Source organism: Micrasema longulum, unplaced genomic scaffold, assembly GCF_059751315.1.
Source record: "Micrasema longulum isolate JH-2025_06_02 unplaced genomic scaffold, ASM5975131v1 h1tg001236l, whole genome shotgun sequence".
NCBI classification, from domain to species: domain Eukaryota; kingdom Metazoa; phylum Arthropoda; class Insecta; order Trichoptera; family Brachycentridae; genus Micrasema; species Micrasema longulum.
The window spans coordinates 3,780-17,199 of record NW_028278423.1 but is presented as its reverse complement, the minus strand read 5'-3'; the positions used below and the strand labels follow the sequence as shown (position 1 = coordinate 17,199).

Genomic DNA, 13,420 nt, shown 5'->3' with positions numbered 1-13,420 from the left:
CCGCGAAACCGTCCAATTTTGCAATTATGTTGATTTTTTCCAAAAAAATGTATGTAGTGCTTTACTTTTTAATTACGAAGAATGACCTTGGTAATCATTGAATTGGGTTACAATTGTAAATTCAGTAATATTTAAATGCGATTTCAAGAAATTTAAAATTTTGATGGCGGGCAAAATTACCTGTATGTTCCTCCATGTATCCCCGCAACCATTATTTGTTGAGCTGTAGCTTATATGACGTTCTTGTCTAAGAACTACTTTATTGAATCATTAATTCAAGGGCGAAATTGTCGTTTGAGCATATTTTCAATGGCTAACTAATAAAATATTCGTCTAAAAACAATTGGGCAAATTTACCCGCCAAATTGTTTTTGTTTTCATACAAGCAATTTATAGGCCTCAGGGTTTTCAAAATCTGGTTGATAACTTAAGTAAAATTAATAAATCTTGTTTATTTAAAGAAATTGTTTATTTAAGTACACAGGCCAATAATCTTAGTCTTAATTACCTAAATTATATTTTTTAATATCAGGTAGGTGCACGCATTTTTCGAAATGGCAAATACTTATACCTATGTTGTGAGAAATAATAATTGTTTCAGGAATATAGTTAACGAACAAATAAGAAGGTTAAAACTAGATGACATCAATTTTTAAAATTAATATAAATTATTTCGGAATTTAATTCCATAGCTACGAAAGTGAAAAAATATCGTTTGAGGGTGGATAATAATTGAGGCTGGTTAACTCCAGATATAATGAAAATGATCTAAAATAGAAACAAATTTTATTCCATACAAAAAATGAGAAATGCTTCAGAATCTATCAAAAAGCAATATAAGGAATATAAAACACAAAATCAAATTAATGAAGAAAGGCAAAGAAGAATTCAATTAAATTATCCACAATAATGATGGTATTTTTGAAAATCTAAAATACCTAATATGTGCAAAACCTTCATAATAGTTTTAATTTAATTTAAACTAATTATTAAAATAAGAATGTGACAACCCAAACACATTTTTTCGTTTGGGCAAAATTGACAACCCAGAGGCTCAACTTATGCCTTTTAATTTGCCCATCGTCATAATTCTTGATTTAAGCTACTGACAGCACATAATATAAATAGGAAATGATTTAAAAACCTTTGTCTATATAATTCAACAAGAAAAACTAACTTTTGTCTTTGCTATCGAGCAGTATATTAAAAAACGCAGAGTCGTAATTGGCCCGCAACAAATTACACGCGCACTTTGACAGGTTCTGACAAGCTACTGAGTAAAGTTAGTGACTAAAGCTTCTGAGGGAAGTTAGTGACATAAATCTACTTTTGTCCTTAATGTACCAAATTTACCGAAATCAAACGGAAATATATTTTTTTAAAGGTTGATCATAGATTAGACTTTTTGGGAAAAATATCCATCCAGGGCAAAATTGGACGGTTTCGCGGTATTTAATCTCAATGCACTTAATAGATATTATGATTGTGAATTTTGATCAAATTTAATATCTTTTCATAATGGATTATCTGTTCCTAATTGGTGTCTGAAAAATGGGAAATTCGGCAGACAACCCAATAAAATTATAATCTACATCAATAAATTATAATGAACAACTTTTATCGATTTGCTTTATTAGGGTACATATTATATCCATGGCTTAGCAAACAATTATAGTATATCATTTTTTTATGAAATTGACAGGAGTATTGAGATGCAACAAAAAACTTTGTTCTTCAAAGAGCCATTGCAATTCTACTTGATTTTATATTCAGTCAAAAAAACATTACAAAATAACTAAAATATATAAACTGTAACTAAGTAATATTACTCCGGCAAGCGTGAGATTTAAACTTTGTTTCTTAAAATTTGTGCGTTTTAGACATACAACTATTGTCTTCTTAGCCTTCACTTATTTATCAGAAGTTTTATAAAAAGTATATAAACTGAAGCAAATTATTCTACAGCATAGTTGGAAGCCTTTAAGCAAGGAACAATTAGTAAGTAAAAAAAATCCTTAACTTTCTTGAAAACATTTGTATTAAAATGATTTATCAATCTAAATCAAGTACAATTATTTATGTACGATGAGAATTCAAACATTTAAATATAACATATTATGCTTTTCGATCATCAGTACAATTTGATTACAATTTCCTTTCATCATTATTCCCTTTCCGCACCTAATGGTGCATAGGGCACTGCTTTGGCACACCAATCGCAACGTATCTTGACCATTTTCGTTCCATGAAGGTAATATGATCAGTCTTACGCTTCAGGTACCAGTCTAGGGGATTTTGAAATATTTCAGTGTAAAAACACCTTTTTAAATAAATATTTCGTGTCAACCATATCGGGTATCGAACCCAAGACTTCTTGCGTGGTAGGCAAACGCGCTGACCTGTAAACCACGGGGCCGACTCGTGATTAGTTTTTTTTCAAGCTGTTGAGGTCAACGTAATATTCTCGTTATATAAGATGCAGCTGGTAAAGGAATAACGTGTATTTATTTTAAGTCATTGATTTGATCGTGTGAAAGAATCTTTGTGGTGGTTTTCTATATTTCTTGTCTGTATATACAATGTTTATGGTGAACCCTGTCACATCCAAAACTACAATGATCAGTATTAGCAAGATGACGCATTGGCATAAACCTTTCCCTCACTAAGCATCCAAAAATTACACATGATCCGAACGAGGGGACTAAACGACCCCAGCACCTACTTGTATATGGCATCAGAATAAAACGTTGGAAGTGTTTATGACCGTGCAATAATTTATTCATGTTTTCACGTACACATATTTTACTCATTCATGTATTTTATTCATTTTTGTTAGTTTGCCGAATGCTTATGTACATAAAGTAAAATTGACTAAATCGGTCTATAAGGGATTCAATCCCCCCCTTCGGTCCGGCTAGGTTAAAAACAATAATTAAGAAGCGTTTGAAAAATTAAAAAAACATTTTAAAAACCAAATAATTGCTTTACTTCTGGAGAGCGCAAAGCTAGCTACCCACTCTGCACTACTGTTTTTTCCCCTGCAGAATTAAGCAACCATTCGATTTATTTAAAGATTTTTTTTAGTTTTGAAACAATTCTAAATTTTTTTTTTTAAATATGACAATATGTCTTCCTGCTATTACCAATCATCATGGTTTCAGAGGTAAAAGAGTTTACAATGCAGCTGTATACTTATGAAATGTGACACAAGTTACCATTGTGACACATATAGGCCTTTTTCACACATGCCACACCAATCCACCCAGCCTAGTAATTTTACCAAGTACACCCTACAAAAGGTGACACATAATGTGTGCGTTTGTAGAATGTACGCGGTAAACTTACCGGGCCGGGTGAAGTTGCGTGACATGTGTAAAAAGGGCCTAGGCGGCCTCTGTAGTGTAGTGGTCAAGACACTTGGTTCCGAGTTCGATTCCCAGTGAGAACACAATAATTAAAATGTGATTTTTCTTAAGCCCGGATGTTCTGTGGTGCAATTCCCCACTGTGTTGGGCCTCCTGCCCTGTTGTGGTGCAAAAATAAAGTAGGAAAACATAAATAATATATAACATTTTTTCTCTCATTCCAGAATCAAGATGAAATTCCTGTTTCTGGTATTCGCCCTCGTGGCCACGGCTATGAGCCATCCACTAGTCGGCACCTTCGACATCCCCCAAGGAAATGCGCACTTCACCCGCCCTGCAGTTCTTCCAGAGCAACAAGGACCAGTTATGCCCGACCTCCCCATCAACCTGAGCCCAATGCCAGTCCACCCAGAGGTGCCTTCCATCTTCGCTCCGGAACTCCCCAACTTCGCTCCACCAGCGATCAACCCAGAGCAATCCGTCATCTTTGCTCCGGAACTCCCCAACTTCGCTCCACCAGCGATCTCTTTCCCAACTGAGGAAGCCGCTCCAGCCCCTAAAGCTGCCGCCCCCCTTGTTCAGATCATCCTGAACATCCAAAGCGACATGGCTCCAGAATCCCTTGTTGATACCATCGGCCCAATTGTCTCAGGCATCACTAAGCCCATCGCTATGCTCCCTGAAGGAATCACCAAACCTATTGCTATTATTCCCGGAGATCTGACTAAGCCCGTCATTATGGCTCCAGAAGGCATCACTAGGCCCGTCATTATGGCCCCAGAAGGCATCACAAGGCCCGTCATTATGGCCCCTGAAGGGATCACAAGACCAGTCATTGTGGCCCCAGAAGGCATCACAAGGCCCGTCATTATTGCTCCTGAAGGCATCACTAGGCCTGTCATTATGGCTCCAGAAGGCATCACAAGACCCGTTATCTTTGCCCCAGAAGGTATCACCAGACCAGCTGCCTTCATCCCTCACTACCCACAGAGTGAAAGGCCATCCCTTGACCTGATCCGTTAAATTAACACACAATTTCGAACCTCAAGTTACCTTTTTGTTTTTCAATATCCTAATACTTGATTAAAGAATTTCATCTGATTATATGTGGTTATTTTTATTAAATTGCATGTTAACTCTCGTGTGGCTGTGATGTCACATAAGTCCACATAGAATACAAGGTTTGATAGATCTCTCTTATTTTTTCAAATAATAAAGTCATATTTTACTACAACAGGCCCAAATTATATGGTTATTATTTTTATGGAAAACAGATTATGAAATGACGTTGAATTTGTTTCTAAATACCTGTATTTCAAAATATCTTATCTTTTACTTAATGTAACACAACATTACAGCATCGTTTCCAGAGAGATTTTTTAGCGTAGTTTTTTAAGACTAGAAAAATTAATGTACCCATAGAAAATTTAAAAAGTGACTCATCAAGATACCATTTATCTTACATTAAATTTCATTGAACATATTACAAGACTGAACAAAAAAAAACATATTTCAATAAACACAACTTACATAATGTTCTGTCCTATAAGTATTGCGCACAAATATTTAAAAAATTCCATTAATTTATTTTTTTAAACTAAGCAGATTCATTGCTTATCTTATCCTTAATATGAATTGCTTCTGAATTGCTACAAATTCACAATAAAAAAAATATGACACAATTAATGTTTTATAATTCTTTATATATTTTTATGAATGCATACATTACATAATATGGAAAATAAACTTAAAAAATATCAAAATTAATCATACAACAATATTGAATATCTTTCAATATATTATTGTTAAACATATTTTTAACCTAAGCAGACTATTCAATGAGAATATAAAGAATAATAGGATTTAAAAGTTATCTTAAAAATAATATAAGGAAAATGATATTTATATTATCAATTAAATTTATATATAATATACAGCAGAGTTTGACAAATGTGATAGAAAGCTAGCTTCATTTTATAACAGGTGATTACAAAAAAATATTCAAAGTGTTGCAGTATGTTTGCATTAAATATATTTTTTAACTTTTTGTGATTTTATAAAAAAATATTTAGAAGACGTTAAATAAAAGTTAGCATTATTACCAAAAATGTAATATGGTAGTGTTATTGTACAAAATATTATGTGGATTTGCCAAAATGAGTTTTATGAAATAATAATGTGTCATCGTATCTTGATGGATAGTAAATTTTCTTAGTCAACATATAAAAGACAACAAGTAAAGATGTAACAAATATTAATGTTTTATTTTTAAATAAAACATTATCTACCTTAAAAAGATGTGACAAAAAAAATACTGCAGAGGATCAGTGAAGATTTGAATTTGAAGTTTTTTTACTGCTACAAGAACGGAGCACAAATGATGCAGAGATTGTGAATTTTTTATCACACAAATTGCATAAATATTTTAAAGCATGTTTATGTATTTTAGTAAAATTTTAATAGGTATAATCTCTATATTTCCTTCTCGAAACATCTAAATTTCTTAATAAAGTACAGTAAAGAGGAACCTCCATATTCATCATAAATCTATTCCTGGGGGTATAAGGAATATAGAATATGACAAATTATCATCAAATATAGAAAACAATTTTCCCATAAGAAATAACGGATATTCAATTAGCCTGTTTGAAACTTCTAAAAATGGTACAAAAAAGAAAACAAAAAAGTTTAACCATTAACTTTATTGTATCGATGTATTTACTTGAAAAGCGCAGTGGTAGAAGTGGAAGAGGAGGAAGGTTAATGCTAAGAACAAGAGTTGCTATTAATTATAAACAGCCAATAGTAATTCCAATTCAGAGCGCTAGTGCCAGTGGTGGGAGTGACGATGAATATAGAAAATACTAACAAATATGGGGGGAAAAAGAAAAAAATTCTCATCAAAATGTAACAATTATGGAATATTTTCAATGTGGGGGTTGAATAATATGGAGGTTCCACCGCATTTGTGAATAAAACTCATTTTGATTTAGAAAATAACACTTTTTAGCATACTAGAATTTCGAATAGGAGTTATTTTCGCTGCTCTCTATAAAAAATAATCCAAATTACCTTACGCAAAAAAAAACTTAACATCTATTGTCTTTTGCGAACATTTTGAGAAATATTTTTTGTACTATTATTTAATCCTTTCCATTAGCAAAAATATGACATCAAGCTTGGTATGAATATTAAATTTAATCTTTATTGCAAAAATGGGAGCTGTAAAATTTAATGATAATTTTATTAAAAAATAATCAGGTATAATAAAATTTTAAGACTATTACAATGAGTAAATTTTACTTATCTTAATTTGGTTACCTACATTAGGTTCTATTTTCGTTACCAATATATTTTTATTTTCTTTATGTATAAAAATGTTTAGTACAATATTGAAGTATTTTCTATATGACATTCATTCGGTTACATATTATATTTTATACACCAACTAGAGTAGAACACATTTTGGAAGAATCATGACTGCGGTACTAGTATTAAAATGGGTGATAAACTAATTATTTTAATAGAATATCCTACTTTGTTTTATGAAAAATATTTGAAAAAACTATTGAGAATTACAACATTTTAACTAATATTTGGCGCATCAATTATCATTATGTATGAAAATATACAACAAAGTAAACAAAATATCAATGATTCAGGAGTATACCTACATTAGTTATGATACTTTCAATATTAACAACAACAGTAGTTATTCCTCTTATTTTTTTGATAAAAATCTTTTTTTATGTAGTGCAATGTGAAAAGCCTAAATTTGTATTTAATTATAATTAGTAGTTATGAAAGATAAATTATTTTTTCCCCCAAAGCTAAAAATGTTTTTTTTTATGGCATCGCTAAAAACATCTGAAAAACATACCTGTCATCGCAGCAAATCATTTTTCAAGTGTATCTGAAGGTTATAAGAAAGCTTTTCAACTATTTATTTATTATTCACATTAGGTAATAATACATTCCACAATCTTTCTACTACAAATTTTCAAAGCTTTCTGCGGTGCATTTAATAAAGTCGCAAACAGCAATCATAACATGTAAAAGTCAACTCTCGGGGTGGAGAGGGAATTGTAGTTCTCGTAAAATACCACCGCGTTTCTTCCTAAATGTGTCAGTCTCTATGAAGATACTTTGAAAAAGGAGTAAAAGACAAAAAGTAATACAGTAAAACCTCGTTTTTACGTTCCTGGATTTTACGTTTTCCCGCTTTTTACACCAAAATATTTAGGTCCCATTTTTTTCCATACATTCTCATTAAATTTTCTCCCCCCAATTAACGTTTTTTACGTTTTTCATAACCCCGGTTTTACGTCGAATTTTTTTTCATAACTCATTCGATCTGTCAAAAGACGAGCCGCGCGCCGTTGCTCGAATGGAGAATAAAATCGAGGTAAATAAAAAAATGTGTAAATTATTGTCTCAAACTAAATTCAAAGTAGGTGCAGTGTAATTGACCATTTTGTTTAAGTGTCTAATTTTGACATTTTATGAAATAGTGACATGCAGTTGACGCATGTTTAGGAAGAATAGAGTCTTTACATCAATAAATTACGATGCAGAAAGTTTAAAAAATTGACAATATAAATATTATTTAACGTTATACACACATAATGTAAAAATCAGATAGTTTAAACAGTTATCATAAAAGTGTAAAACAGTCCGCGATGTAAATGTCAGTTGAAATTTTGTGGTGCCATACTAAAAAAAGTGATACCATATAAATAAAATTTCCCAATATTTAGAGAAAAAATCGTTGTATGCATTTTATGCAAATTCAAATTTTTATTTTCGTGTTTTTAAGGTTAAGTACCTAGATAAAATTATTTATGCATGTATTTTTTTTAATTCAATAAAAAAATAACACGTTGCAGTATTGTTTGAATAAATACAAAATATTTTTAATTACATCATTGCTAAATATGAATAATCCCCAATCATGACAGTTCTTACAATTTTTCTGCAGTATATTTAGTATAGTCTTGTACAATAATTATATTTTAATGAAATTTCATTTTTTCCATACATTTTTCATTTCCTCACTTTAAAGTTTTCCTCGGTTTTACACTTTTTTGTTGCTCTCTTTAAAAACGTAAAAAGGGGGTTTTACTGTATGTATCTCTTATTTTATATATAAAGATGCAGACACTGAAAAAAACACATACATTTAACACGTGCAGTCTTCAAGCAAATAGAATTAAAAATAAATATGAATACATATAGTTGATATAGCAATGATATATTTTATGATTGAATATGAAAAATAAATCAACAAAAACTTCTAACGTACTTTAACTTGCCAAGCTTCGAAACATTATATTTTGCATTTTCATATCTTAATGATTACACTTATGTAAAAATATTTTTATATTTCTTTAATTATCTATGAATAATTTATTTTCTACGTGGAAAATGTAGTACATTTCTGAATTATCACCTAGCGGATGTTTTATTTAATAAGACTTAGGGGAATAATATTACTGTTTTATATTTGTCACTTTCTATACAAATGTACAGTATGACATTTGACATGCGAGACCATAACATGAAGTTTGAAAACTGCGAGGGAACATGAAAACAGATTTTTCAAATCAATAAACATTTGTTGAGATTTAAAACTCCTGTCTAATTTGTTTTATGTCATTATAATGGAATTGCATGCCAAATGACAAGTTAATTATAAATTGTCAAATCAAGCGAAACTTAATCAGTCAAAAAATATATGTAGATCAATTCCAATGTAAATTTTTCATACATATATTATTTTATTAAATTGGCAATTACTAATAAAACTACAAAAGCAAACAAATATGTTGAATGCTCACCCACAAAAGCTACAAAAATGTCAATTAAGATTGCATACTAGCATTTAATTTTTTTTTTTAATACTGCATTCATGTAAAGCACGTGTAGCCAACCCCTGACCCGTGGGTCGTTTTGATTTGACCCATGGAATTGTGGAGTTTTGATCATACTAAAATTCGTTTATAAACTCAAAGCATCAAACATTAGTGTGATTTATTGAAGTTTTTTTTACACAATACCTAGATAAATAATATTATTAGCTGGCTCGAGTTGATTTTTCACAAAAATTGATCTTAATATATTATCCTTATCATCAAAAAATACAATGTTATACTCAATAGTCACAAGATACAGCTTTTAACTAAGGGCCATTACACTAGTGTTTTTTTTATGTGAAGCATTAAATCGAAATTAATAAATGCACTCAGAACATAGGAATAATTTTAATCTTTCAATTTCAGTGTTAAATAGGATTTTACTGAACTAGGAATGCAGTTATTTATCAAGAAAATAATTTTAATCCAAAGTGCATCATACGTTTTTTTTTTTTTTGATTTCATTACTGAGATTTATTTTATACGGTGTTCGCTGACTACTAAAACCTGTAACTGTTTTGCAATAATATTAACTCGAGGATGGCATGTTTGAATACAAAATCAATTCCGTAAGTTGCAATAAAACGATTTAAACTTTTTTTCATCAGTAGAATTGAATAATATTCAGATTCACAAAAATTACTCTTGGATATGTCCCTAAAAATTCTGAATACCAAAAAATGATGGCTTTACATAAACAGTTTTTTTTGTAATCAAAACAATTTTACAAACTATGTACATATGTATGACCTTTTGAATTAATGTATATTATAAAAAGTACATAATATAATATGTTTATTTATTGTTAACATTTATTTATTGTTAACATTTATTTATTTACTTTCATTTGTATATTGTAATATTTACACCATGCAAAATTAATTTTGATTAATATTTAAAAATATATTTTACTATACTTAACAAAAAAGATAATATTTTTTATGACCAATTTTCAAGTCTTCTTTCTTCATCTCTTTTTCAGAAAGTAAGAACAGTTTTATTATTCTATCAGCATTTGTTAGAATCTCATTTAACCAAATGATAATAAACAATTTTAATACATAAAGTAATTCACATCAATAAAGATACTGACCAGAATAATGATTAAACCAGTGGGAATGTTACCCATAAAAAAATAATTTTAAACAACATAAATTCTTCAGATCCAAAATTTTGTTCCAATGTAATAAAAAAAATATTATTACAATTTAATCCAAAAATAAGGAAAAACGTAACAAGAAAACATATTCCAAAACAATATAATGTATTCAATATTATACAATAAAAGTACGTCTCTGGTGGTATTTTTCACCAACAAAACTTAAAGTGAAAAAGGTTATTCAAAATGATTGACTCAATTTCAAACTATGGACTATTAATAAATATGAAATAAATTGCATTTTATAATACAGTTTATAAATGTTTTATATGATTACTGCATGTACAGAAAACATATAATCGGTAATAAAAAAGTTCAGTGTTTTTTAAAATATTTTTATGTATCATATTGTCATCACTTTTTTTAATTTCGTAATTTGGAAATTACTCCACCGTGACGTCACGAGTTGTCTTCGGTGAGTTGAGCTGACATTTAAAAGAGAACCCAAAAGTATATAAACATTGCATCCCGGAAACTAGAAATCTATCACAACACATAATTGATTGACTATTTCAAACAGCTGTTGACCAGAACCTATGACATTTTTAAGTATGTAGTTCATTTTTATAAAACGTATATTTAAAAAAAATTCATACATATTTTAGAAACTTTGAATTAAATGCTCTAATTTTTACCGCATGTAAGAAAACTTTCGTTCCACATCCTAAGAAGCATTGTGTTCTTTACAGAGGCATCCAGTTTGCATAAATTGGTGTATAAACGAAAAATACTCTTTCTAGTTGGAATTTAAAGTTCTTCCATAATTGAAAGATCAATTGCTATATATAATTTAGGAAATAGTGGTGTGAAATTGAATCTATCATTTCAAATGATCCTGTTTTTGGGGACTTAGTTTCGTAAACTATTATATGTTTACAGAAAAGAAAAAATTAATAGAAATTGAGCAGAAGTTAAAAATAATATACTTAAAAATAAGCTTAAACAAAAAGCTAACAGTAATTAATATAAAGTAATATTATATTTATAGTAGAATGATAAAGAAGTTATACGTAGTTCTTAACATATTATATAGTGTTGCATTGTAAAATGCTTGACTTAAAAGAACTAGTAAAACATTTTGTAAGTAACTTAAATAAAAGTTCATTCAAATAGCTAGCACGAATTTGTATCTGATTTACACGTAAACATTAGTATATTTTTTAATCAATTTAAATCTTGTGTATGATTTTAAAATAAATATAAATCAACTTTGTTTTTCACCACTTACTATTCATTTTTTATACCGACTGGTTTCAAAGCTACACAAGCTTATTTATCAAGGTATAATTGACTAATAAAGATTATCATATTTTAACCAAACAAAGTTACTTTATATTTATTTTATTATAATGAATAACCACAAAGTTAGTGCTTCAAATAAAAAAAAAAATATATGTTCTGTATGATAATTAAAAATGTGTATTTTAGTGACATTACAATATCCTTATTTAGAGTAAACATCATCCTTTGTGTATACTTCGACATTATTTTGATCCAAAACATCGATAGCTTTAAATTGAATATACGCGATACATAACTAGAAAAATACATACATTCAAGTGGCCATGAAATTCTAAGAACTTTGAAATAAACGTCTTTTAAATTTTAATTATAAAACAATGTAATACAATTAAGGAAAAATATATTATTGTGTATATACACAGTAGAACCCTATCTGTAGTGACGCAAAATATTATATAAAATTATAAATTGTTATTTTAATTTTTGTCATAGTTTCAAATAAATTAGAGTCAGAAGAAAAGATTGACGGCTTAGACATCGCAATACTCAAGGCCCCGATAAAATTTGAATTATTTAAGGCCCAGTTTTTACAAAACAATAATTAATTTATACTTCATTTGGATTTAAAAATACAGACGGTATTTTGGAAAATAAATAAACACAAATTCGGTGCTTTAAATACTGATTGAGATGAGTTCTATAAAATGGGCGAGAAAAATAGTACAAATACCTAAGAGTTTTATATATTAATTAAACTTTACTGGGCTTTGAATCACATAGTAAAATTCGTATGTTAATTTTATACATTAATATCTGTGATAAGTGATGAGTCATCATTAAATTTCTTTAGACACACAAATTTATCCCAGTTTTTTGTTAATTTAAAACATGTCATAAATACTATGTTTATCTATGCTCACTCACAGCAAATTATAGCATGATAAAATAATTATTAAAATTAAAACAGATAGCAATTCTAAGCCAAATTAATTACTTGTAAATTCTGATTACTCTGTTACAAAGGAAGTTCCCTTTGAATTTGGCTTGTAAAATGTATACAGATTGAATTCATAGCTGCATGCATAATTTTTCTTAATTAAAATAAAAACACATTTTGAAAGTAATAATACATCCATACTTTTACCATTTACATATTATAATAGAGATGAACGGTGTTTATATCGCATATCCGATAAAATATAATTATTACTTAAAAAAGAAAAAATTTAAGAGCCTGAAAACTAAAATAACATGTTCTAAAACCATGTTTCTTTTCATTAAATTTTTTGTTTTACTTTTCACTTCATTTAGGTTTGTCTTAAAAAATGTTATTACATTTTTTCCAAGGAAATCTCGACTGCCATAAAGAAAATAGCTCAAATATGACACTGTTAACGAATGGCCGCATTCAAATAATTCTAAGTATGTCATAAACCCTCCGAGCGGTTGAATCGTAAAGCTAGAATTATGTCTTATTTTTTTAGCATATAATGAGTTTTTTTATACTCAATGCATTCTGTATACTTTAGCTTAAAATCAGATTTTTTTCATGACTATTTTATCGGAGGTGCGATATGCAGTTTAAAACGTAATTTAACGTGGGGTAATTTTCTATATATTAAGAAAATGACAAGGTCTAAGTATGATGCTACATAAAATATAGCATGGTAAAATTTTACAATAATTTATTAAAATGGTTGCAATTTCTTTAAAGTTCAAATGTCTTAGGAAATTCATACACA

The 13,420-nt window shown here is 29.1% G+C and overlaps 1 protein-coding gene across 1 annotated transcript; it reads left to right on the top strand.

Annotated features, from left to right (window-relative positions):
• Window positions 1–1,217: 1,217 nt before the first annotated feature.
• On the top strand, window positions 1,218–4,609 carry LOC148276337 (uncharacterized). Its single transcript, XM_088234408.1, has 2 exons — window positions 1,218–1,998; window positions 3,590–4,609. The coding sequence occupies exon 2, from the start codon at window positions 3,597–3,599 to the stop codon at window positions 4,386–4,388; it is 792 nt and encodes a 263-aa protein (XP_088090534.1). The 5' UTR covers window positions 1,218–1,998; window positions 3,590–3,596; the 3' UTR covers window positions 4,389–4,609.
• Window positions 4,610–13,420: the final 8,811 nt, after the last annotated feature.